Below are 27,049 nucleotides of genomic sequence, written 5' to 3' on the forward strand. Positions count from 1 at the left end.
ATAAATCGTGCGGAAAATGTTAATTGATCGATATAATTAAAATGAAATCAATGACTCGAGTGTTGTTAATGATTTTAATTTATTTGCATAGGTATTCTAGATAATTTAGTTTTTTTTGGAAGATTAATGTGAAGTAAGTTAGTACGTTTCATTGTATGGATAACTCATTGCTGTGTCTACGCGGTAGTAACCAACTCTGAAATGATGAAAACAAATGATGAATATCCATAAACACTATTGAAATTAATATACTTTGATTATTATTGAGTCGCACCCGTGCTTGTTAAGATCATCATTTCCCATTTTCATTGTAGTACCACAGCACTTGTTAATATGTATTTGACTACGACATTTGCATCGGTTGGCAGTCAAATGGTCGTAAGTGACAGTTGCGGCAAACAGCTGCCAGGCTCGGGTATGGTCACAGACAGGGTCATGGCAACCAGGCTGTGAGACGCCACCATTGGGGAAGAAGTCAGCCTGAGCGATAGGCAAGCCTAGGCCTAGGCCAGTGCTGCCACCGCAAGTGTGGATAGCTTCGACATATACAGCATCGTAACGGTTAATCCTTTGCGCGTTTTTGGTCCATAGAGGTCCAGCTGGGTCAAGCGCTGTAACATTATTAACATTTATTAAGCCTGCATTGGGCTTGAAAGGAAAATGTTGAGATCTTTGGATATAAACAAAGTTGGCACCATTAAGAGCGTTTACGTCTAGCGTGGCATGTCAAGTTTAGGTAATTTCGATGCTAGTTTTATTCACACTAAAATAATTATGACTGTGTGCGTGTTCTCACGCTCTATAGTCAAACCAAAATACTTTGATCCACCATCGTAAAAGTGTGCCAGGCTGTCAAGTGACAGCTCAAGGAAACTATAAAATCTTCAAATCTTCCAACACCGACTCCATAATTATAAATAATGGTATACATTAGTCCTAATCAATAATAAATACGTAAATTCTTTATCAAATAGTAAATTATCAAAGGTTTTTTACTATTTTGAGAATATTTTATACAAGTACTTTTCAAATACTCATAGAAAAAAAAATACAATGAATTATTTTAAATTTCAAAGTAAATATTTTAGATAAGATATTCTTCTATTATATTAAGCTATTTTTGTGTTGAATAAAGGAAGAATATTGGTGAAAAAATCACTTTGATTTTTGGGTATTTCACGTTCTTTTAATTTGTGATTTCTTATTGTAAAATGCTTAAATCTAAAAAATTTCTCAGATAACTATTTGCCTAAGGATCTATGCTATAGGATATAAATGTTTGTTAAATCGTTTTCACAGTATTTTTATGAAAATTTCAGCTTGTAAACTGACGCTAAAGTGGAAATTTACAAAACCTGTGTGGACTTATCTTGATAGAATTCTTAAATGCTAAACTAATCGCAATATTTTCTCAATTAACTATTTAGACGACGAAATTGCCTAACTATTTATGCCTATAACATATTTGTAGTATTACTGGTTAATGATTGTAACGAGTTGAAAAAGTACTGTTTTTGCGCCAAACGGCGTAAACGCTCTTAACCAAGAAACAACTTCTTTAAGAAACTTCAATCTCTACCTAGGTCTATCCTTGAAAGGTGAGTTGTTGTTGTTAATTTATTTTTAGCAGCTTTGCAATCTATAAATAGTAAGTTAGCATAGCAAACTTTTGACGTCATAATCCTCTGCCATAAAACACCGGGAGAGTCTCGTTTTGACGGCCCAAAAAAGTATGTCAATTACCCTATTATTACCTGTGATACGGGCTATTTCTCCATACAGCTCCCTGCCAGCATTACCTACCAAGTGAGCACCAAGACTGAATCCAACCAGATGGACGTTGTTCAAGCTTCCACCAGTGGTGCTGATGAGGAATCTGAGGAAATATGCCAAGCCACGACCAAGGAATGGGATGACTCGGACTGCGGTGGTGTATAAAGAATATGCATAGCGACTCCAGTCCAAGACGATAACGTTGACATCGCTCCGTCCCAGAAACGCTGAAAAATATTTTTCTAATGTGGATTAATAAGACGGCAATTTGATTGTTTCAGTATGGGAAATATGTGAAAATGACAAGTTTATTCTTCAGTTAAAATATATCTGACGGTTGAAAAACAAGCCCTTAACAATAAAAAATGACTAACACCAAACTTGATCTTTTTTAGAATATTATCAATTTTAATACATTTATTACTAACCGTCTCTGAGTACCATGTTGATCATAGAATTCCTGTTGGTAATGTATCCATGAACGATCACCACGGAAGGAACAGATGGGTTGTAGTTCGATTTTTTGATCGAAGATGCATTATTCATGACTAATATCTGGGCTGTTTTATTGTTATTACTGTAAAAATTATACAAGAGTTGTTACTATTATTATAATTTTCATTATTAGTAGTATCACAGTTTTCTTAATTAAGATAAGTAGAAATTAATCCCAAGAAAGGTAGACTTGGCAAAAGTTTCAAGCATGAACCAGTTCATTAAATGTCTATCACAGAATTCTCGCAGTCATAAAATTTTAACTATCCTCTTTATACCTTATCAAAAGCATTAATATGATTTTACGTACCCCTAACTTATGAAATGGGGTTCTACAATTTCCATTTTCTATTTTACTCCCCTTCAAACTCTTGGTAACAAAATATAGCAAAAGAACAAATGTAACAAAATTGCAAAATTCACAAAACAACAACTGGAACAATTTGCATCATATTATTATTATGTTTTGGTCAATAAATCGCAAAAAGAAATACTCGTTATAGTTACTAATGATTATGTAATTGCGGGAAGCGCAAGACCAGTCGTTATGGAAATCCTTGGAAGAGCCCTTTGTCCAACAGTGGACGTCCAATGGCTGAAATGACGATGATGAGGTGTTTACCAAGTATAAAGCAGGTACAGGTTCCCAACATGGGGATCTTTTTCGCATTCCCGCAGGAGTTCATGTTCAGGCTTAGCTTCCAAATCAACTTTGACTAAGTTGCCATCACCATCAGGAAAGTAAATGAACCTCGGGTAGGTCTTTTCGTTTTCTGTGTCCTCCTCTTCGAGAAAGAACGCCAAATTGATGTGCGCTGTATGAAAATATGAAACAAACAAAATGTTTAGGTACATTACATAATATACATACAAGCCTCTGTGGTTTACTGGTTTTGAACTTTCTTGATACAAAGGTCCTAGATTTCCGGAAGGGTTACACAAAATAAAATAAAATCTTAAACTAGCCAAAGTGATTTCATGATTCTGAAGGCAGGTAAAACCAGCGATACGATGAAAATGTCATCTCTTTTCACTACCTCAGTTGCTACAAGCCACATAGTAGAAGCAATAAATTACTCAAACTATTTTTACTAAATATTTTTACCTGTGGATACAACCAAAACCACCAGAACTATGAGCATTGTGCTCTTTAGCGTAATCACTCGTTAAACTTTATGGCTTTATTTATGCTACGCTATCTCAATAAATGCAAATTACGACATGCTCAACTTGAAAGGAAACTAAACGAAAAGTTATTAAAATTATGTATGAGTATAGTACTAAAAATTATGGAAATTGCCATATCAGTATATTTCAACTTAAATTCAAGTAGTAAATCGGGACGAGGTTATTCGACATTAAAACTAAAGCTATTGACACAGTTCAATGTTGTCAAATGTTGCAAGCTTGTGGTTGGTTTTTTCGTTCGTTCGTTTCAGCCGAAAGACGTCCACTGCTGGACAAAGAACTCCCCCAAGGCCACACTACAGAAAAGGTTGTCATTACATACTTACCAAAATCAAACTCAATCTAGTATCTCATCTTGAGTACCTATAGCAATTTTAAAATACCTAAATATTATAGATGTTAATAAAAGTGGGCATTGTTTTTATATTTCAATAGATAACGTTAATCATCATGTAATCCGATTGACGTTTTTCTTTGATACGTACAGTATACAAAGTCAAACCAAAACATTCGCATTAACCTGTGTTTATACCTAAATAATGACATACAAATATTAATTTTAATTCTAATCGGATTAGGAATTAATAATTTAAGTACCTAAATCGTATTTTGTCCATAAGTTACAGGCCAACAAAGCACATGAGTTGACATAATAAATTCATTTCATAATATACAATCGAAATGGTCTCTTAAAAGTCTCTGGAGTCGATTTAATATTGCAATTTTTCAATAAAAATACTTTAAAAATTATACCGGAAAGTTCATTTCTTTTATTCCCTTGCTCAATATGTTGGATTTCGGAAGATAAATTTCTTTTCAAAATCAAATCTCGCCGACGGATGGTGTACGAGTTGAACTTGGTCCAATATTTTATTTAAATCACCCAAAGTTTCGGGAGCTCGTAAGGAACATTGAACGTTTTATATAGAATGAGTATCCGTATTGATTTGGGATCCTTAGAAAATAATGTTCTAGACTAGCACATTATATTTTAGAGTTAGAGCATGATATCCAAACTAAAAAGTTAGAAAATTCATAGAAAATCTAGTGAAAAATTTCATGTGCTACGAATTCCATTGGCTTCAAGAACGACACACTTCTCTTTATGATCGTTTGCAATAAAATAAAGAGAAAGAAAGAAAAAAGCATCTACCTATTTCTATGTTCTGTGTGTGGTATCTACCATAGATAAACGATAATTACTACTATTTCAGAAGGAAATTATAATTGGCGATACAAAAGACGCGCTTATTGGCATTCACTCCACGTGATATCATGGCATAAGTAGTTTTACACTATAATTTTCTAGACGAAAATAGTCTCGCAAAATGTACGTATTACAAAAATATTCGATACGATACAGGTGACACAGAATCCACGAGCGGACCTAACAAACCGGATACTCTTACCGGCGAAAACTCGCTTTTATTTCATTGTACGGTCGACAGCACATCAAGCTTCACTGTGGCTTCTTATGTTAGTTGCAATAAGTGCGATTTTGCAACGAACATGTATAGTCTCATGTGCTGTGTGTCTTGCTGACAACTTAAGCGAATTCTACACAACATTGTCACACGTCTGTAATAATTTTCGTTTTATTCCAGGTTTAGACACGTAAAGTGTTGCGAGAAACTACGAGTATTGTACTCGTAGTTTTAGATCTATCCATAACCTTCTTAGTGGATTCAACAGTACCTAAATATAAAACATACAAAGTTGTGTGGCATAATTACGTGTTAAATGTTCTACAGAAATCTTTGCAAAGTAATAAAATATGTGTCTGTTAGAAATATTAAAATAGGTAAGTTACATTATTTTGAAAGTCGTGTCACGCCTATGTAATGACTAGGCTATGCTCGTGCATAGCCATAGACATCCTTATAACATACAATATTTATAATATCGTACCAACAAAGTAAATAATAGGTATTCAGTAAATGGTTTTAGTTTATAATTGTTACTTATATTTGGTAGATTAACTGTCTGGCTAACAGGAGTTTAATAACCGGGTTTAGTTTTATTCTACAAATTGTTGCTAGGGCTGTCAAGTTTGGTTTTTCGTAATACAATTTCGAAAAATAATTGTGTTTCGTAAATATTTCATTATCAGTTCATTCTCATTATAGTGATAATTATGATATTATGTTATTAGGTAGGTGTGCTGAATGCTCCTAATTAATTTTTAATTTATTATTATTTTAAGTGCTTCTCAGTATACGTAATTCCGATCATTGAAGCCTACAAAATCTGATCTGAGACACAAATTAATTGTTAGTAAAAGGAATTGATGAACAATTCCTTTTACCAACAATTAGTTAATTTGTGTTACAGATGAGAGTAATAATAATTATGTGGCATATTATTATGTTGCCACAGATTTTGACTCTGAAAATTATCTCTCAATAAACCTTTTTTGTGATGATAAAATTGTTGAGCGATTGGTTAAACCCATAGGTAGTTACTTAGTAGTTCCTTCGCTTTTAATAGTTTCGTTTCGTTTTTACAACCCTAGTAAGTTTGAACTGCATAAATAAATAGTGATAAATAAAACTAGAAATAATAGTTTCACTTGAGTATTCTAACTGAGAACTTCAAACATAAAACAATTCGTCGAAATGGAGTTGCCAACATTCGAGGAGATATTCAAACAAATAAAATGGAATTTTTGGGTTCTGGGGATTAAGTTAAACGATCGAAAAGTATATTTCAGGTTTTACCTTTTCTCTGTTCTTTTGGCCATAATGTTGCTGGCTGAAATTAGCTATTTCGTGTCAAAGATATCTTCAAACAATATAATTGAGCTATCAGATTTAGCTCCGTGCCTTTTCATAGGCGTTTTATCCATCCTCAAAATTGTATTTTTAGTCGCAAAAAAAGAAATGATTTTCGAGCTTGTCGACTGCCTCGAAAAACTATACGCAAAAGCACTTGAAAATGTAAGACAAAAGAAACTAATTGAAAAAGAGGTATTGAATATCAACAAATTGCTGCGCTACTATTTCATTTTAAACGGTGTGCTGATATCGGTGTATAATTTTTCCGCTCCAATTTTTATGATTTACCATTACGTGGCAAAAAGCGAGCTGGTTTTCAGACTGCCATATGCGGTACTGGTCCCATTTTCAACAGATATGTGGCAGACGTGGCTTATTGTATATGTGTATTCAATTTCGTGCGGTAAGTTATATTTCAAATTGAAACTTTTCAGCACCGCGGCGGTCGGAAATGAAGGCTATTATTTCTGAATTGCAAGTCTTTGATGTTATTACCGTGGATATTATTGAATTATGACTCTGGCTTACCTACTGATTTTTAATTAATGTTTTTTGTAGGTTGGATATGCATATTAGATTTCACAACTTCAGACGCGTTGTATTGTGTCGCCACATCTCAAATTTGCAACAACTTTGCGATCTTGAGCGACGAAGTCTCAAGGATGAATAGCAAAAATGTGCAATCACTGGAAAAGATTATACAGCAGCATCAGTATCTATTGAAGCAAGTATTTTTGGCTCTTTAATTCTAGTTTGTTTTGATATTTTTTCAAATTCAAGTTCATGCTTTAACAGAAAATTAATAAATGGAATGATGTTTTCAGGTTATCAAAAGATTTGGATGATATTTTCAAATTGCCGAACTTGTTTAATTATTTGGTGGGATCCCTCGAGATATGTACTCTAGGATTCAGTTTGACTGTAAGCACTAATTGATCAATTTTATTAAATAATTTCCTGTTGTAAACAGTTTACTTTTGCCTAATTGTATTTTTTTCAAAGCCTTTTATGCCTCAATCAAAAAGTGATGGTGATTAGTGTAAACATTTATATTCAACCTATCATCCTGCATAAGTTTATATCAACTTTTAAGAGATATTTTCTAAATATGAGCCATAGTATCATTGTGAGCAGCTAATTCAATTTCAAATCTAGGCAAAATCACTTTCATTAACCAAAATAATACACACGACTTAATTCCAGTTGGGCAATTGGTCTCATTTCCTGGGCTACGTGTTATTTCTGCTCTCCGTATTGCTCCAAATATTAATGATGAGCGTTTTCGGGGAGAATATCATAAGAGAGGTAAAACAAAACTATCTGGGGTAATTGGTTTACTCGCCAGAAGGGTAAAAAGTGCTGATAATTGCTGTATTCACCTCCAGAGCCGGATAGTGGGAGAGGCGGCGTATCTCTGCGACTGGCATGGGATGGATCGGAAGGCGAAGAAAACTATTTTGATTCTTATGATCAGGTGAGTAATGTTTATTACAAACCAGTTGAATTACATTGAACAATAAGTTATTTAAATGACGCAGAATTGAGCAGTTAGTACTCGAACAAAAATTCGCACTAAAGTGGATTAATATTTCGCAAATGGATGAGCTCAAATTGTCTTAATGAAAAAGCTTGGATATATTTTTTTAATATGCATTACGTAGTAAACATTTTTGTTTTATTTCAGGTCACACAAAGAACAACAGTTAACGGCGTTTAAGTTTTCAGTTATATCTTACAGAAGCTTCAGTAAAGTGAGTTTTATTATCATCTTATTGACACTTACCTACATCCGTATTTTGTAAACTATATTTTTGAAATAGATTTCATTTTTTCAAGTTGTTTATTCAAAATTTAGTTTGAGAAGCGACTCTAATCGCTAAATATATTATTACGTTTGTGAACTATGTTATTGAAAGCCAAAATTTTCTTTTCAGATCATCAGCACTTCATGGTCGTATTTCACCATATTGAGGACGGTCTATAAGCCATCCGGATCATACACATAAATTAGTAACGAAAAACTCTGTTAATTATTAAAATTTAATAAAGTAATTTAAATTACTGAGTAATATTAGGACTAGACTACTGTAGTAAATATGAAAAACTAAATACATAAAAACAAAAAAAAATGGTTTAAATATAATTCTCTAATAAGATAATGGCTAAGATTTTTTTTAAATACAAAATGTTAGCAAATTGTAAAATAAAAAAAATGTAAGTAATACACATAATTTTTAATTGTATCTTAAAAACAATATACTATCGCAAACTCAAAGATGTTCTGAAAATGTTTTCCGTCGAGTAAAAATACTTTCCACATTATTATCGCTTTTAAATTTTCAGTTTTATCTTTTTATTAATATTCTTTTCGTAGTCTTTCATCCTTACCGATTTCCCGCCTTTTGTATTTATCTGTGCAGTAATATTAGGTACTATTTATGTATGTTTAGATAATCTTACTATTTTATTTATTTTACCAATGGTCCGTGACGTGACCATCACTCGGCATGGGGCACACTGAAAACCAGCGCCGTGGCCTTTGTCACCGTGGGCCACGGCATATGCTGAGTGGGGTCCCGTTGCAGTGGGCACTGCTAAGTTTACTCTTTTTTTTATTTTATTTTATTTTTTCTTCTTTGATTATTATGTGCCACTGTCATGTCTATGTAATTGCCTGTATTTGTGTGATGTCCATTGTAATAAATGTATCTTTCTTTCTTTCTAAATTATAACAAATATAAATATCAAATAGGTGCTTAATAATTTAATCTTCATCTAAAAATACCTCATGCTAACCTAAACAGTGATTTATAAACACGCAGCGTCAGTCCACAATGCCGGCCGAACAGTCCCGGGGTCCAAATGATTGTTTTGTCGGCGCAATGGGCAATTAACCGTTATTAAGCTCACCTGTTCCTTCCCAATGTAAATCAGCATCCGTAATAATATCATAAATCTAAAAGTAGCTAGTATGTCTGTACTTATTGTACCTTTTTACGCTTATGTGGTACCTACTAGCTTTCCGCCCGCGGCTTCGCCCGCGTGGAATTTGTCTGATACAAAAAAACTTGATCGCGCGCGTCTCTGTTTCAAAAATCGGGATCAAAACTATCCTATGTCCTTTCCCGGGACTCAAACTATCTCTATGCCAAATTTCATCAAAATCGGTTCAGTGGTTTAGGCCTGTATGCGAGACAGACAGAGTTACTTTCGCATTTATAATATTGGTATAGATAATGTAATGAATCGACTCAGATGAAATGGTATAGAGCACAGATCACAGAAACTAAAGGGAGATGTGACAAGGGGGCGGGGCCGGTTTCGCAGCAATATGCCCAAAGTTCTGTTTCTGTTCTGTTGCTCGTGACAGTAATGATGACAGCAGCGAAGTCATAATGTAAATAATTAACATAGCTTGCGTAGTATTAAAAACCGGCCAAGTGCGACTCGCGCACCGAGGGTTCCGTACAAACCTGCAAGGCTTACAAAGTTCGTTCATTACGACAATCGAGTCATAACTATGGTATTTTTATTGCAAAATGAAATTCATAACATTACAATGGGGAAAGTAACTACTTAAAAGGAGAATGCACAAAAGTGGTATCGCTCGAAATCTAATTGTACATTGAGGGTACCACACCGTAAATTCCTTTCTTCATTTGTAATGATTTGCGAAAGTAGTAAGAAATTGTAAAACCTCCGGAATAAAATCCGATTTTAATAAAAAGTATTGTAACAATGAGCTGCAATCAGCAACACCTATCACCGAGCAACGACACTACGTAGTTCGCACGGTTGTCAATAGATGGCGCTGTTCGTAGTTAGCTCGCGGTATCATTTGATTTTTTCCTGTCCTTAAGTAGTCAGGGCTAACCACAAATCCCTTCCCCCTTGCAAAATGGTATAAATAACATTGGTATGCACCTCAGATCATTGATCTGAGGTATGCACGCAAGATTATTTTGTGTTTATATCTGATCCTTATCAAATAACGCTTAGTGATGGGCCAACTCGGGAAAAACAAAACTCGATTTAACCCGAGTTAAAATCTACGTAACTCGGGTTGAACTCGAGTTACGTAACTCGAGTTAACTGGATGGACAAGTGAGTTTTTTACTTAGTTTTACCAGTTTATTCGCTCAGATTCGCATTAACATTAAAAAAATATCATTTATAATGTATTGGGAGAATCATACTAACTAAAGTAATAAAGAAAATTATTGTTTGAAATATAAATAATTTATTCATGGATTTTTGGCTTGAACTTTAATTTTAAAAAATATGTATATTTATTATCACTTGGCATTTTTCAAAAACAAAACATAAAACACGAAAATCTACAACAATAACCGGCAGTTTAAAGTTAACTTCAAATGAACATAGTCTCATCACTCAAATGATCGGCAATCTTCGGTCCATGTCGGTTCCATTCGGTTTACGATACGAACTCGAGTCAGAGAGAATTCAACTCGAGTGGGTTCGAGTTACGCCCAACTCGAGTTAACTCGAGTTATTTACTCGAGTTGACCATCACTAAACGCTAGCTTTGGCGTAGCTAGGGTTTTTTTTAGGCAGGGTAACTATCTACAAATATAAAACAAGTATTCTAAGGTAAAACCTGTAGCTATGCCAATGGACACCATTCATTTCACTTAAACCAAAATTACGTCAAAGTCCGGAGTTTTATAAAAAAAATAATATGCGGTATGATTATTTTTTATTTATTTATTTTTCCTATATTTGCATTATAGGTACCTAGTACTATATAACGNTAGTACATTGTCAGATACAATATCCTTTTTTATAGTTGAAAAACTCTCTTGACATTCCTTTGTCCAATTAAATTTACAATTCTTTTGTAATAAATCATACATGGGCTTTANGCTGTATCTTTTGATTGGCTTGGCTTAGAAGTTTGATATTTTCACAGCTTAAAGGGACAATAGACCTGAGTATTTCATGTGAATTTCAGCTTGATACGTTCACGCGTTCTTGAGATAAAGGGTCTTGACAGAAGGACGGACGGACAACAAAGTGATCCTATAAGGGTTCCGTTTTTTCCTTTTGAGGTACGGAACCCTAAAAATTATCCGAACGTTGGGTACTGATACCGCAGTGGATTGAGCAAATAAATTTTGATTACTTTGTGTGTGTGAATTTCTAACGCGACACTGAGTTTCGAACTCAGCGCATTAGTTGGCATCTCTCTATATCTCTATGCCGGGTACTTCTCATTTACACTCAAATTTGATGGTCACACAATAATAGTTCATAAACGGTATTAGTTAGAACAATACCTTTGAAATCAGATGATAAAATATCTATTTAGCTACATACAAAATAAATTTTATCGTAATAGAAGCAAAAATAATACGAAAAAATCACATGAAACGATAAAAAACGGGGTCATTTTTCGCATTCTCATCGTGTCACACCTTCGGTTGCAATGAAACTTTTGTTTACTGCATTCACAATTTTCATTCAATTTGTGTGTAGCATATACTAAAATCATCGTAATTAAATATACTTTCCACACAATAGTCAAAAAAATATCTTCTTATAATTATTTTGAATTGAGAAAGCGAAATACGTTGGTCACACGATTTTAGGTACCTAAAATTTTGAGTAATAATACAAGATTGCCGTTAAACCGAACACCAGCAACCAATCACAGCGTTCTATTCGGTTAACGTCAGTCGCGCTTCAACCATTGGGGAGGTGAGGTAGGTCGATCGTCGTTCCGCGAAAAAAATACGTAACTTTTTGTGATTATCCATAGACATACCGTCGCTTTCTTGAACAATATTTTCTACCTTTAAAATTTAAACAATTTAATTGAAACTTTGCCATTGAAAACTTAACATGTGAGACTTATTTGTGTAGTATTCAACTTGAACCGTTAAATTCAAATTTAAGAATAATTCATAAAAAACTAAAATTTTCGTCACTTTCGTGGCATCACCTTCGTGGTGTTTTATACACGAAGGTGATTTTAGGCCACGAAAGTGATTTCTTGCTTTGGTTTATTTTAAAATATAGTGACTGGTGTTTATGTTTTTACAATATTTTAATAACTAATAAATTATACGTGGTAAGTAGAGATCAGTACATCAATAAATAAATAAGGGCCTCGTATTTTTGTTGTCTGTCTATATGACAGTATGTATTTATTTATTTATTTATATTAGGAAAACAAACAATTTTGATATACAGACAAATAATCACACAAAAAATTAGGATGTCTGTATATGTGACTGTGTATCTGTTTGTAAGATAAAATTAATCTGAAGTTTGAGTTTAAAGTTGTACAACAAAAATACGAGGCCCTCTGGCCTAAATAAAAAAAATATTTTTGTTGAGGGACTGATAATCAGTTAGAGTTCCTTTTTATTGAGGTACTGATAATCCGTTTTTTGCTTCTTTAGCATTTCAGAATGCCACCAGTGTCACCCTTAAAACCAATTGCGTAGAATCTTGTAACTTAGTAGGTGACGTAATCGGTAAAGTTTTATCCTGTATTTAAGTAGGTACCTATATTAAGTTCTTGCTATTTATCTATGAAAATAAGACAAAACATATGTTTTATAAACACTTAAGAGTCATTTACAGTTGTAACGTTTGAAAAAATTATTGCTGTGAAGTACAGAATCACTTTCGTGGCATCAAAAAATTCAAAACGTTAAAGCTTCCAAACGAGACTCACTATTTGACTGATTTACTGAGAAAACAATCTTCACATCAAGCGCTATAATTTTTGTTTACAAAAAGTTGAAATAAGTTAGAAATAAAATTCGCCACGAAGGTGACGATGAGAACCGTGGCGATGAGAAATACCCTGCCATAGAGTCTATGGTATAGAAATACTAGTTTCGTTAAGCAAAACGATGTTCGCAGTAAAATATCAATTAAATAAATTGAAGAAATTCTTGGAAAAAATGTATTGCCCCGGGAAACCACAGATTAATAAGTACAATAAAGGTCAGTAGCTATTAACTTCATTTTTTTGTATTAACGAAATGTTATTTAATTTAATCTATAAATTTTTAATTGACAAAGCTTGAATAAAGTTTCTTAAATAAATCTCTTTTCTACATTTTGCATGTTAAATGGACAATGCCCGTTTTTCACCATTACTGAAGGGAGAGGAACGGAGCGGAGAGGAGCGTAGCGGAGAGGAGCGGAAAAACACTTCTCCGTTTCGCTCCGCCTTAATGAAAACCGGACCTGAAACATAATGTATCATCGTTTTTGTTTTGCTGCAAATAACTTATCTAATCATAATCGGTTCATTAAATCATACGTGATGTACGTGCGATTATTAGTAGATATTTTATATAATCTCAGAAACAATCCTTATGCAACATGATAAGAAGTGGGTTACATGACATTATCTAGGCTTTAAAACACAGTAGGGGTATAATGTTATCTACACACTAAAGTGCAGCACAGATTTAACAGGTAGGCGATAAAATTTTATTATTTATTATTCTTATAAAAACTGATTTAATATTTTTTTACTCGCCTTTCTTTTGGCGATAAGATTATATGTTTTTAGTACCTACTCTCATCAGCTTCATGACCAGTGTATATCTTTTACCTGGATTCTAGTATTAATTAGTATTTTTGCATTAATTTAACTTTAATTTTAATTTTTTCACTTGTACCTAATCACTTGTTAAATTTTCACTTGTAAAATATTATAAAGTGTACTTATTTATTTTCTTCTATCCACACTAAACGCAATAAAAAATAAATTTGCCTACCTACTGTTTTTTTATGGAAGAGCGGTGCCTCCTAGCACAAGTAACATCTGTTGCAACAACTTGTAATTGAGCTAGGCTAAGTTAAAGAAATAAACGAATTTGATTTTGAATTTGAATTTGAGTGTATTGATTAATTTAATATTTTTCAGTCAGTTCGATTTCTTGTTAGGATACAGTAACTGTCAAACTGCAGATCTTGGCTACTCCAGAACGATTGCAATAGCAAGTGATATCCTTCTTATTTCCACGACTAGTGCCTCTAAAATGCATAACATTATCTGTATGTTTTAGAATTTAGATGTACATTCGATCAAATCACATACTAATAGTTACCTATATCTTTATGACCTACTGTTTTGGGTTTGACTTGAGAAGTAGCGCAGTGATAACAAAATTAACTGCACATTCACAATGTCCGAGTCAGAATTTTATATTATGTTTACTTAACTAGCGGCCGCCGGCGACTTTATACGCGAGGATCCCGTTTTACCTCCTTATGGGTGGAGATTCGTAAAATGCTTTCTTAGCGGATGCCTACGTCATAGCATCAATCTGCATGCCAAATTTCAGCCCGATCCGTCCAGTGGTTTGGACTGATCGGATCTTCGCACAAAAGACGGCATTTGTAATTAAAATAACGTGGTATAGAAGTGATAACAAATGCCATTTTACAAAAACGTATAACTTGATGTGCTGTCGTTTGTTCCTAATACAAATGCTATTACTATATCGTTAAAATAAAGGCGTCATATTCATTGTTCTAGACCTTTTCTTCAGCTGCCTTTGAGTTTAGTACTACAAAATTATTATGATAGAACAAAGGGCAAGAGATTTATTGTTGTCACTATGTATAATGGATTTAGAAACACATTTCAAGTGTCTCTACCGGGATTTATTACTTACTCGATAGAGTTTTTTGTATATTATTTGTCATTACTTTTTAAAATAAAAAAAATACGACGAGCTAGGTATATTGCCCTGTACCCCAATATGGCAGTTAAAAAGTTTCACTAATATTTTTTCTTTGTTTAAAATAAAATAAAAAGCTTAGCAATTAACTAGAAAATCTTACGACCACCTTTTTAGGAATGTTTCGAAAAGCTTAGAGTAGGCGCACACCGTTGATTTTTCGTCGACCGATAGTTTAGTCGGGCAGTTGATCAGTACCTCTAGTACGAAAAACTTTCGAGTTCGTTTCGTTGCGTATTCAAAGTGTCATCGAAAAATTTTGTATGAAAAATTAAACAGCGCCCCCTAGGGCGGCTATAATATAGGGGGCGCTGTTTAATTTTTCATACAAAATTTTTCGTTGACACTTTGAATACGCAACGAAACGAACTCGAAAGTTTTTCGTACTAGAGGTACAGTATGGGCATGTATGGGAGTGCGCACAATACGTCGATTCGATTTGGCCGATTCTTCATTTAAATTAAAATCGGGCACAACTATCGGCCAATAAAAATCAACGGTGTGCGCCTACTCTTACTTTTAGTGCCTAATTTAAATTTTATAGTAAGCTCCATCCTTACTTTTGAAAACGATAGCGAAAACGTCAATAAAAAAACGAGATTTTTATTTTTCAAAATAATTATTTTGACAAATCTATCATGCCAGAAGTTTACGAAAAAGGCCGATGGCGAATAAAAAGGAATCTTATCGTTCATTTCAATTTTGCAAGTTTAATACAAATCTCAGCAATGAAGGGCAAGTAGTCCCACGGGAACTTTAACCGAGGTTCACTCTTCAGAATGCTTGAATAGCATAGTAAAGCAAAAGAAGCTAACTTTTGCCCGAGTTGGTTAAATATATAAACTTCATTTGTTCTGTTATTCAACTCGTATTTATAACATTTATCATTTTGAGACCGTGTTTTGTTTCATGTTTTGTTATTATGACAATTTTCATTTATTTTGTTTTATGAAATTGACGAATGATTGTAAAATATCACACTATAAATGAATGAATCAAAAGACAATTATAATTGTAATGCATTTTCTATTGAAATATTTAAATACTGATGTTGCGTCTTGATATGTCTCCAACTTTAACTGATAGTTAAAATAGTACCTGTTACCACGTTCAAAATTATGAAGCACGAGCTTATAATATTGTCAATAGCAGGTATTGTAATATGTATTTAGCACTATACTTAGATCAATTTAAAATCTTTAAAGTGCTTAACAAAACCGGAGCTATTTAGCTAATCCTTGTAAGTACGAGTGTAATTGATGGATTGATTAAAATAATGAGAATTATTGTTAATAAATAATAGATATGGTATTTTCGTGTAGATAATTTATCTTGCGAACTATCTACAAAAAGAAATTAAATGTGACCACACACATTAGCAAGTAATTAATATTTTTATAGAGTGTGCTCTTTTATAAACTTTGACAAACGTCAAAAATCTGTCAAACTCCATACAAAAAAACCGGTTAACGTGAAAGTTACGGTCAAAATTAGGTGGTGCAACTCAGCCTCAGTGTTTAATTTATATTTGAAATAAAATATTTTCTCTTCGGTCTAGTGGTTACAATAGTCGGAGTTGCGGCGAAGTTTTCCTAGGAGCATTTAAAAATATAAAATGCATTCAAACTTTTGCAAGAATATTGCTGTTGATAGGAGAGCAGGTCCAATTGCATGTAAACTATAAATAGAAGTGAGACACCTGGCTTATTACATTTCTAAATTATTATTGTGAGCAAGATTTTTTTTAAACGACTCGGATTTATTCTCTATCTTTTTATATGGCCTATACATTTTCATTATTATTTCATTCAATTTCAAGCTTTAGCTGTAGCTGGTCCAATCAGTAGCTCATCATCATCATCATCCAGTCGATTCGTTGAAATTCCAGTGGAATGGGATGGAACTCAACTTGAAGAGTTGGGAGCAAAACCACAATCCAAGAAATCGGAAAGAGCGAAAAGAAGTGTTGATGTTAACCGATACTTACTATACACCAGGTAAGAACTTCGAACTCCTTCTATGTTCTTCTGATTAATTTCGCAATGACGGTTTAACTTTCCCCCGGGACAAACTTGACCTTCACTGGTTGGGCTTTAATTGGCCGTCAAGCTGTAGATACTGACTACACAGGAGTTGCAGCGTTGGGAACGAGAGGTGGGAATAATCCCGTACATAAGTACCAGGTAAGTTGCAAAATAAAACTTAAAAAAAACCCATCCTGTATAAGCTAGCGGATTTGTTATCTTGTAAATATGATATGATAAAGATTTACTCAACCAGGAACTTCATTATCTAAAGAAATTATTATCTCAATTAGCAACCAAAATCTGTTTTGTTGATATTAAGTATATTTATAGTTACATCCGCATTTGTTTGGACGAAACAAAGATTTATAATTCCACCTTACGCTATAGATACATCATCATCATCATCTCAGCCATAGGACGTCCACTGCTGAAAATAGGCTTGCTTTCCATGTTGCCCGGTTGGTAGCGGCCTGCGTCCAGCGCCTTCCTGCTACCTTTATGATGTCGTCGGTCCACCTTGTGGGTGGACGTCCCACGCTGCGTTTTCCGGTACGCGGCCTCCACTCCAGAACCTTGCTGCCCCATTGGCCGTCAGTTCTACGTACTATGTGCCCTGCCCATTGCCACTTCAGCTATAGATACGTCGTACTAAAATACTCGTATAAAATATAACAAAGCTAATAAATTGTTTGAAGTATGTTTGTACTTACAAGTTCAATTCATTATCTCATCAAAAACTCTCTCTCTTTAAAAAAACTCATTTATTTCTGTAAATAGGCTTAAAAAAAGCACTTTTACACGTCCCGGTATTAACCCTACCACTGCTTCAGGACAATGAATGGACCAGTGCTGAGAAGAAGCAGCGCAAGAAACTCAGTCACTATTGTCAGCCTCTTTTTCAAAGGTTTACATGCTTTAAAATGTACAAAGTCATAAATATTTATGCAAGCTAGGCAGTAACGTATCCCAAACATTTTTATCTTTTAAATAATCATCGACTTTATAGTAGCCCTTTTTCATTAATAGGCCAGTAGAATTAAACACAAAAATTGATTAAATCGGAAATAAATCCTACAAAAGATTTTTTTGCTTTAATGGCTTCATTGGTTGCCCATTAAGACTCTCCTAAGTTTTCGACTTCGACGGAGTTGTGCTTAAGTGGTGGGGGCCCCCGAAAGCGGCGTTTTTTCGGTTTTCCGGTTATACCGCGTAAAGGACTTACCCTATCGAAAAGTGGTCTTCATGGCGGTTAAAGGGCACTTAATCCTGAATTGAATAAGACCAAATTCATATGTTTTGGACAAACCGTTCTCGTGCAAATATTCGGCAAAGTAGAAAATATGTGTATAATTAATGACCCTCTCCACGTCCAATGGCTTGTTACCCACATGCTTCCAAGCCTTGTAAAGGGTCGCCTTAACCAGTGTAACCCTAACAAGGCTCACGAGTTTGATTCGCTTATCCTTGTTCGTCCCAGCCGTTCCTTAACTGCGGTTGCTGCACCTCTTCCTGGCACTCTCCTGAACGACTCTGTGTTACCTAATGTGGTTGCCTCTCTTCCTTGTACCCTCCTGTACGATTGCATTGCTTAGCTATATGCCTGGTCCAAGGTTCGACGCCACAAAATCAACTTTGTACGCGTGAAAATAGTTTAAATACTATTTTCCGTGCTTGCAACATTTTTCTTTACTGCTTCGCCTCTATTAGTCGCAGAGTGATTGTATATATCCTATAGCCTTCCTCAATTTATGAGCTATTCAACACAAAAATAATGATTTCAATCAAACTAGTAATTCTTGAGATTAGCGCGTTCAAACAAACAAACAAAAAACTCTTCAGCGTTTTAATATGAACTTGTTGTTGTTGATTTTTGGCGTCGAACCTTAGACCAGGCATACGGCTAGGCAACGTAGTCATGCAAGAGGATACAAGGAAGAGGGGCAGCCACAGTAGGTAACACAGAGTCGTTCAGGTGAGTGTCAGGAAGAGGGGCAGCCACAGTAGGTAACACAGAGTCGTTCAGGTGAGTGTCAGGAAGAGGTGCAGCAACCGCAGTTAAGGAACGCTGGGACGAACAAGGATAGACGCATCAAGCTCGTAAGCCTTGATAGGGTTACACTGGTTGAGGTGGCCCTTTTCAAGACTTGGAAGCCTGTGGGTAACAAACCATTGGACGTGGAAGGGTCATTAATTATACGTATATTTTCTACTTTGCCGAACTTTAGCGCGAGAACGGTTTGTCCAAAACATATGAATTTGGTCTTATTCAATGCAGGATTAAGTGCCCTTCAACCGTCATGAAGACCACTTTTTGATAGGGTAAGTCCTTTACGCGGTATAACCGGAAAACCGAAAAAATGCCCCTTTCGGGGGCCCCCACCACTTATGCACAACTCCGTCGAAGTCGAAAACTTAGGAGAGTCTTAATGGGCAATGAATGGGTAGTTCTACAACAGTTTGTGGTAATTTATTAAAGAATTTAATACATTTTCCCATAAATGAATTACCAATCTTATGCAATCTGAAATTTGGAACGGCAAGTTTATTTTTGTTTCTTGTATTAAAGTTATGCAAATCGCTCTTTTTCGTGAATTGCTCTATATTTTTGCGGACATATAAAAGGTTTTCATAAATAAACTGTGAAGCTACTGTCAGTATGTTTATTTCCTTAAAAAAATCTTTCAAGGAAAATCGGGGTCCAAGGTTATAAATGGCCCGCACTGCTCTCTTCTGCAGAACAAACACAGTTTCAATGTCCGCGGCTGAGCCCCACAACAATATGCCGTATGACATTATACTATGAAAATAGCTAAAATATACTAGCCTTGCCGTTTCAATGTCAGTTAATTGCCTTATCTTTCTCACTGCAAAAGCAGCCGAACTGAGCCTTTTTGACAAAGTTTCAATATGAGGACCCCATTGAAGTTTAGCATCTAAAGTGATTCCCAGGAATGTTGTGGAATTTATGCTATTTAATGGTTCATTCTTCGATATCATAAAGTATTATAACTTACGTCTTAGGCCCAATTCGAGCAAACTTTTATCCGAGAATAACTCCTGGTATAACCACAGGTATAACTGGCACATTGACAGTTTCAGTATGGGAAATATGTAAAAACTAACGATTTATTCTGAGATAAATATTTCCTCTTGTTTGGTCGAACCCACCCTAAATTGATTATTTTTATTCTTTAGACAAAATCCAGATTCTGCGCAGCGGTTGGAGCTTGATGATGAGGACTCAGTTTTGTCTTCCAACTTCGAACCAAATGACCCAACAGCTGTGCTTATACACGGGTTTCAAGGTCAACCAAGCCAGGGCCTCGGATCTTTGGTGACCAAAGGTTTGTTGAATTTCTTAAGGATTTTAAAAAACGAAATTACCGGGCAATATGGAAATCATTGGGGGAAAGCCTATGTTCAGCAGTGGACGTCCTGTAAATACCTACAGACCTTTGGAATGACAGACTATGTCAATATACTTAAGTATGACCATTATCTAGCCACCAAAGCCATCTTGGCTTAGTTTGAAGATTCTGCTAGATTATGTATAGCAATTTTTTGGTCCTCAATGATTGTCTTAGACCAATTTCAAACCCTTTATTTTACTTTTTTATAGCTCTCTTACAAAAGAGAAACACCAACGGCATAGTCGTAGACTGGAGGTGGCTGTCCAGTCTTGACTACGTCACAGCAGTAGTGTCAGTGCCATCAGTCGGGAGACATATTGGTCAATTCTTGGATTTCCTGAATGCATTGACGGGAACACCTTTTAGTTCTGTGCACCTGATTGGACATAGCTTGGGAGCTCATGTGGCTGGAAACGCTGGAAAGGAGCTGGAAGGAAGAGTTGCAAGAATCACTGGTGAGTATTTATTTATTTATCTATGGTACAGCAATGGTTGCAACATTTATAAATTACGTTTGGATATTTCACACAGCACCATGTACCTAGTCTTAATCTAGGTTGTTAGGCCCTGCCCATTACCACTTCAGCTTGCTAATCCGTCGGGCAATGTCAGTGACTTTCGTTCTTTTACGAATCTCTTCATTTCTGATTCGATCTCGTAAAGATCTGATAAAAGTAGCAGGGAGGCACTGAATGCAGGCCGCTACCAACCGTGCGATGTGGAAGTCATTGGGGGAGGCCTATCATATTATATGTTTATCCTGTAGATGAAATGATGATGATGATGATATCCAATTTTGTAATTAAAAACTTTTTTACAGGCTTAGACCCAGCTGGCCCACTATGGGGTCTCAACCCTTACCGCCTAAAGCCATCCGACGCAGTATACGTAGAAGCTATACACACCGACCTTGGAACGTTTGGTACATCAGAGAACGCAGCTGATGCAGACTTCTACCCTAACGGAGGTTCTAAGCAACCAGGATGCTTCACTGCTTTATGCGATCATAGCAGGTCCTATGAGCTGTTTGCAGCTTCTATCAATAATGATAATTTAGTTGGAAAGAAATGTTCGGGACTGACTCAAATGAAACTGGATTCTTGTAGAGGAAGCGAGCTGCCTTTGGGCAATGATGATTTGCAGAAGACTGGGTGAGTTTATTAAGAAGTTTATTAATTTGCTTTTTCATTTTGACACAATAGACCTTGCAGCTCTTGAAGTAGTGAATAATAAAAACAAAATGCACAATATGACAGACAGTGGAGCAAATAAAAGAACAAATGTTAATTATTTTAGTATTTCAGGCTAATTAATATTGTTTTAATTAACTGTTTTACTTTCAGGAGCGGAATTTATCGTCTGAATACTGGCCGCAATTATCCATATTAATTTATATTTAATCACTTAACTGACAATAAATCCATAAATGAATACATTCATTTATTAAAGATACGGACTAAAAACAATGTATCCCTTAAGTTAGCATAATTAAAATGAAGTTATAGTTCAAACACCACGGTGTAAGCCAGTCCTATCTACCTATTTTTAAAAATAAACAGATTATTAAAATACTTTATTGACGTTAAACGATATCAGTCATCAAATCCATTTGTACGATATGACGCCAACCGATATCTAAAAATCAAAATTAGATACCGATAAATACTAAAGACTACGTTATCTGTATTTTTGCATAATGCTAATTTACCTACTTATTTTAAATCAAAGTTAGGTATTTTTATTGCGACGTGTGTACAATCCGATGGAGAATGTGTACAATCTTGCTGAATCTTCCTCCCAGTTACCCGCACATGCTCCGTCTGTACCAGAACGTGTGGTCACGGCTGCCAGGTGAAAGAAAAAAGAAAAAGAAAGAAAATACATTTATTTGGCTCACTAAAAACAACAAATTACAGAACTTAATACGTTAAATATATAATTAATTTGAAAATGATGCCAATTAGGCTTCCACTCAGCGTAATTCCGCAGTGCGTAGCACCAACGACGCTGGTTTTCAGTGGTCATTTTCGTAGTTAACTAGACAGTTACAATCTATAACTGTTTTTGTAGATTTGTATGTCTTAACTGTGGTCTCGTAGCCCGCAAACCGCAGATAAACCGATTTTTATAACAAATCGTTTCAAAGGTGACTTTGTCGAATAAGTTATTAGTAGTAGGAAGTAGGATATTAGTAGGATCTATGAGTATGTAAGTATACCATTCCAGGCACGTAGGAATCACCTATAAAATAGTACATATTTTTGTTATTATCATTAATTATAAATGCGTCAGATAGATAAGTATTATTTGCGTCAAAAATATTTTTGCAGCAACTATCTATTACTATAAATAAAAGTCTGATTGATAACTTAGCCATTAGCGGTAACCAGCATAGTACAAAGCGGCCATGAAGATAGTGCTATTTTCTTTACTACTTGCGGCTTTGGCTGGTAAGTATTATCACTTATTTATAATTTTGTTTTCTAATTTAATACTTAATTGAAATCTTATACCTTTTTTTATTTAAGGTATTTTTTGCGTTATGTGCTCTTATCACGCATGCATGTTAGGTTGTTATCCCTTTCCTCATTCTTTCTTCTTTCCTTTTCATGATGTGTGTTTTATGATAGCTAAACGCATGCAGGTCATTTCAGCCTATGTCAGTCCGCTGCTGGACGTATACCTTCCCAAAGAACGCTATAAAGTACTATCTCCCGCTCTTTTCATCCAGACAAATTCATCGTCAGTCCATCAAGCAGGATATCCTGTCCTACATTAATAGTTTACTGAGGTATCGGGTTTTTAACATAACCCTAAAATGTCCTAAGTGTGCCATCCACAAGAAATAGGTGGTAGGTACCTATTGTAAAGGTCTATCAAAGCTATTTGTCGCCGCCATAAGATGTGAATCAAATTTTTCATTATGTGGTCGTATCTACTATGTATTGGCATTCATTGCGGAGAAGTAAATTGTTTATTAGAACATTGTTATTTATTTTTACATTATTTTTATAGCAAACGCCGCGTGGGCTGTACCACTATCCGATTTCCCCGAGCAAGAATACTCGAGATTCGTCCAGTACACTGACGAAAATGGTCTTCAAAAGACGATTGATCTAGAAGAGGAGGTTGATGAGGATCTTTTGGACAGTCTGGATAGTTATATTGATAGATGCGTTTTGTTCACAAGGTACATAATTTATATGTTTACTTTTTAATACCAATGTGTATTAAATCTTATCTATGTATTGAATTACGTTGTTACTTTTGCCTAAATACCCACAACTTCTTCTGCTTATTCTTCTTTTTCCATTACGTTTGGGATCGGCCCTACTCATTCTAAGGCGCCAAGACTATCTTCTCTTGGGTGGTCTGTTCATAGTTTGATAAAACTAAATACTTTAGTAACAGCTACAATGCATTGTACAAATTAAGGTAGGTGTAAGAAAGTCATAATCACACTGTTAATTTCTCATGTCTACTATTGCAGAGAAAATCCGTCAGAGGGACAAAATCTGGAAATGAACAATGTAGAATCTATTCTGTCATCAAACTTTGACCCGAATGCGCCGACAGTTGTAGTGGTACATGGCTGGCTCGGGAATCAGGACTCTGGCATGAACACACAGGTGCGAGAAGGTATGTATTGTTCATAATATCCTTCTTATCATGTGACTTGGCTCAATTTCACAGATTATTCTGCCATTAGATTTCAACTTCTTTAACAAAAACTGTTTGATTCAAGTCTACTTGATCACTCTACTGCTACTCTTGTGAAGGCAGAAGGCGGTCTGTATGATTTTTTGCTAGATATGTATTTCAAGTTGTGTTAAATCAGCGTCCACCAAGACCTCTAAGAACATAAAATTGTTTCTAGATCACTTTCCCCTGCTTAACCTTTGCCTTGGCGCAGACCAACGATTTTTCGTCGGCCGATAATTTAGTCGGGCAGTTGATCAGTATGGGCATGTATGGAAGTGCGCACATTACACCGATTTGATTTGGCCGTTTTTTTCATATAATTTAAAATTGGGCACAACTATCGGCCACCTAAAAATCGGTGGTCTGCGCCTAGTCTAAAAGATGTTGATGTCAGCAGTCTATAATATGGTAACACTAAAATATTATCTATCTTACGAGTATCTCATATTTTTTGAGTGAAATCAATTAACCTCTGATTATAAGGATTAATCTAATTGCTATGCGGCTACGATTAATGAGTTATAATGATAAGAAACGACACAGTTTTGTATAGGTGTTGGCTGTGATAGTTACAAAAAAAATCAAATAATTTTAGTGCGAAACTTAAACTTGCAAAGTGCCTCTAATAATGTGGCTGTAACAGAGCATAGTGTGACCCTTCAAATGGTTTTGTCATTCCAGCATTCTTATCGAAGGGACCTGCCAACGTCATCGCCGTTGACTGGCGGAGCCTGGCAGTCTCTGGCTACGTCACAGCCACCAGAGGAGTTCCTGAAGCAGGCCGTCAGCTTGGCAGATTCTTGGCCTTCTTGAACAAAGTAGCCAATGCTCCGTATGAGAAAATGCACCTGGTTGGGTTCAGCTTGGGAGCCCATCTCGTTGGAAATGCTGGAAGGGAGTTGGGAGGAAAGGTTGCTCGTGTCACTGGTACGTACTTAAAATAATGTCGTTATATTCATCCAGTGCTTCTCTTTTACTTTGTCGCTGTTTGTTCTCCTCACCGATATTTTAAGGAGGACAACATATTAACCTTAACTCGTTAAGTCTTATACTGTTGTGGTTGGTGTGATTTCACTACAAAAATATTTATTGTAATGTGCTTTGGACTTAATGGAGTTTCTATAAGAAGAGGGAGATGAAAAACGCGAATGATTTTCTTTAGTGTTTTTAATTATTCTAACAGTCCCTTTATAGGAAGTAAGGAAGAAGTTTATCCATTATTATTATTCACAGGTCTTGACCCCGCCGGATTACTATGGAACCTAAACTCCAACAAGATCAGCCGAAACGACGGTCAGTACGTTGAAGGAATCCATACAGATGGTGGTCTGTCTGCGAGCATTGGCATCGGTTATGCGATTGGAGACGCCGACTTCTTCCCTAACGGTGGAAACAGCCAGCCTGGCTGTCTCACCAACTTCTGCAACCACAATAGAGCCTGGAGGTTCTTTGCATCCACAATTACTCATGACCACCTCGTGGGAAGGCAGTGCTCCAACTACCTGCAAGTTACGCTGGGCACTTGCCGTGGCCAAAATCTCAACATGGGCAACAGTGACTTGAACAAGACTGGGTAAGTTGTTGCATAGGTGATAGTAGTTGCATCTTTTCAGCATCAGATAGTTTTCATTGAAATCAGGAAATGAGAATAACTTTTTGATTTTTCTATCTTGATAACATTAACAATACTTTTTTAATGGTAATTTTTTCCACTCAGTACAAATTTTATTCGTTAATTCTTTAAACTTTTTCTAACCATGGGATTTTGGTTTCAGATCGGGATTGTACCGCATGAGAACAAGACGTTTTTACCCCTATTAATGTAAAAAATGACAAAATAGGCTCTAATAAAGTCGAATAAAGTTGTTATTACAGTATTCAATCATACTTTAATGTGAATTTTTTATTTATTTAACTACTTAAATTAACAGCCGTTACAATAAAAACATTCAAAATCAATGACTTTTCATTTGTTTGGACCAATGAATTTAGTAACTAATCTCTAAAACCTGTGTTTATAATAGGTACAAAAGACTTACGTTTTTTGCAAGTCTATTTTAACATTCTTTAGTTTGGAGGTGCAAATTAACTCAAGCTTATTTTAAAGAAATAATAAAATAATAAAAACAAAGGTTAATGTAAATTGTAAAGTAATAAAGAGCCCCGCTATATGAGATGACAAAAATTAAATAATGTTCCTAGAACTTTGAAAGTAATTTTGAATGAAAGTTCTTACTTTAACGGGATCCCTTTGATTTGAGTAGATATTTAGTTTTATTAAACCCAGCTATCTCGGGCTTATTATTATAAAATCGCTGTATATTTAATAAAAGAATAATAGTTTAAACAGAATAATAGTAAATAAATACTGCCTTGATGTTTAGGTATTAGTAAGTAACAAAGGGAATCATGAATCTATACTTATAATAAATCTGTAGAAAGGTCAATTCTGTACATGAAATATATGTTCAAAATAACTATCAGGGGGTAATTAGTGATCGATACTGATGCCAAAAATGCAATCAGTAAAGGACATCATCCATTTTGGTCCAAAATCAAAAGTGCCGGCCAAAAAATAAAAGTGCTGTATTCTGATAGAATACGTCCGCCTTAGCATTTATTACTATGGCACCAAAGCTGTAGCACCACTGTGCAGCGTAGTATTTGAGCTCTAAAAATATATGAAACGACTGACTTTGATCTCAAATACTACGATGCACAGTGGTGCTACAGCTTTGGTGTCATAGTAACAAATACTAAGGCGGACGTATTCTGTCAGAATACAGCACTTTTTTTTTTACTGGCCGACATTTTTGATTTTGAACAAAAAATGTATGAATCGTCGATGAATTTTAGATCTCAAATACTCGACGCACAGTGGTGCTACAGCTTTGGTGCCATAGTAACAAATGCTAAGGCGGACGTATTCTGTCAGAAGACAGCACTTT

The 27,049-nt window shown here is 35.1% G+C and overlaps 4 protein-coding genes across 4 annotated transcripts; 3 read left to right on the forward strand and 1 right to left on the reverse strand.

Annotated features, from left to right (window-relative positions):
* Positions 1–138: 138 nt before the first annotated feature.
* Positions 139–3,289, reverse strand: LOC114353673 (pancreatic lipase-related protein 2-like). The gene is made up of 5 exons (XM_028305742.1): positions 2,891–3,289; positions 2,202–2,350; positions 1,668–2,000; positions 275–713; positions 139–196 (listed from the first exon to the last, which is right to left on the reverse strand). Exons 1-5 carry the CDS (start codon positions 3,121–3,123, stop codon positions 139–141), a joined length of 1,212 nt encoding a protein of 403 aa, XP_028161543.1. The 5' UTR covers positions 3,124–3,289.
* A 2,782-nt stretch (positions 3,290–6,071) lies between these two features.
* Positions 6,072–8,321, forward strand: LOC114353681 (odorant receptor 67c-like). Its single transcript, XM_028305751.1, has 7 exons — positions 6,072–6,633; positions 6,789–6,954; positions 7,055–7,151; positions 7,434–7,535; positions 7,616–7,704; positions 7,915–7,981; positions 8,165–8,321. The coding sequence occupies exons 1-7, from the start codon at positions 6,072–6,074 to the stop codon at positions 8,234–8,236; spliced, it is 1,155 nt and encodes a 384-aa protein (XP_028161552.1). The 3' UTR covers positions 8,237–8,321.
* An 8,256-nt stretch (positions 8,322–16,577) lies between these two features.
* On the forward strand, positions 16,578–21,554 carry LOC114353674 (pancreatic lipase-related protein 2-like). Its single transcript, XM_028305744.1, has 5 exons — positions 16,578–16,635; positions 16,782–16,959; positions 20,185–20,333; positions 20,609–20,854; positions 21,220–21,554. The coding sequence occupies exons 1-5, from the start codon at positions 16,578–16,580 to the stop codon at positions 21,552–21,554; spliced, it is 966 nt and encodes a 321-aa protein (XP_028161545.1).
* A 1,196-nt stretch (positions 21,555–22,750) lies between these two features.
* Positions 22,751–25,994, forward strand: LOC114353662 (pancreatic lipase-related protein 2-like). The gene is made up of 6 exons (XM_028305731.1): positions 22,751–22,849; positions 23,415–23,589; positions 23,890–24,038; positions 24,783–25,028; positions 25,335–25,674; positions 25,877–25,994. Exons 1-6 carry the CDS (start codon positions 22,807–22,809, stop codon positions 25,920–25,922), a joined length of 999 nt encoding a protein of 332 aa, XP_028161532.1. The 5' UTR covers positions 22,751–22,806; the 3' UTR covers positions 25,923–25,994.
* Positions 25,995–27,049: the final 1,055 nt, after the last annotated feature.

This window comes from Ostrinia furnacalis, unplaced genomic scaffold (assembly GCF_004193835.3).
Source record: "Ostrinia furnacalis isolate ACB-3 unplaced genomic scaffold, ASM419383v2 OfSCF1780, whole genome shotgun sequence".
Taxonomy (NCBI): Eukaryota; Metazoa; Arthropoda; class Insecta; order Lepidoptera; family Crambidae; genus Ostrinia; species Ostrinia furnacalis.

What these genes read in the sequence shown, in the direction of transcription:
- LOC114353673 (XM_028305742.1), bottom strand. Translation starts at nt 3,123, where the DNA reads ATGTACCTAAACATTTTGTTTGTTTCATATTTTCATACAGCGCACATC. An exon ending in AGAGGATTATGACGTCAAAA is followed by an intron (nt 714 to 1,667) that starts GTTTGCTATGCT and finishes ATGCCACGCTAG; the next exon opens with ACGTAAACGCTCTTAATGGT. An exon ending in GATGATCTTAACAAGCACGG is followed by an intron (nt 197 to 274) that starts GTGCGACTCAAT and finishes TCATCATTTCAG; the next exon opens with AGTTGGTTACTACCGCGTAG.
- LOC114353681 (XM_028305751.1), top strand. Translation starts at nt 6,072, where the DNA reads ATGGAGTTGCCAACATTCGAGGAGATATTCAAACAAATAAAATGGAAT. An exon ending in CTCTAGGATTCAGTTTGACT is followed by an intron (nt 7,152 to 7,433) that starts GTAAGCACTAAT and finishes ACTTAATTCCAG; the next exon opens with TTGGGCAATTGGTCTCATTT. An exon ending in CTTACAGAAGCTTCAGTAAA is followed by an intron (nt 7,982 to 8,164) that starts GTGAGTTTTATT and finishes TTTTCTTTTCAG; the next exon opens with ATCATCAGCACTTCATGGTC.
- LOC114353674 (XM_028305744.1), top strand. Translation starts at nt 16,578, where the DNA reads ATGCATTCAAACTTTTGCAAGAATATTGCTGTTGATAGGAGAGCAGGT. An exon ending in GAGAGCAGGTCCAATTGCAT is followed by an intron (nt 16,636 to 16,781) that starts GTAAACTATAAA and finishes TTCAATTTCAAG; the next exon opens with CTTTAGCTGTAGCTGGTCCA. An exon ending in CGGATCTTTGGTGACCAAAG is followed by an intron (nt 20,334 to 20,608) that starts GTTTGTTGAATT and finishes ACTTTTTTATAG; the next exon opens with CTCTCTTACAAAAGAGAAAC.
- LOC114353662 (XM_028305731.1), top strand. Translation starts at nt 22,807, where the DNA reads ATGAAGATAGTGCTATTTTCTTTACTACTTGCGGCTTTGGCTG. An exon ending in AGATGCGTTTTGTTCACAAG is followed by an intron (nt 23,590 to 23,889) that starts GTACATAATTTA and finishes CTACTATTGCAG; the next exon opens with AGAAAATCCGTCAGAGGGAC. An exon ending in AGTGACTTGAACAAGACTGG is followed by an intron (nt 25,675 to 25,876) that starts GTAAGTTGTTGC and finishes TTTTGGTTTCAG; the next exon opens with ATCGGGATTGTACCGCATGA.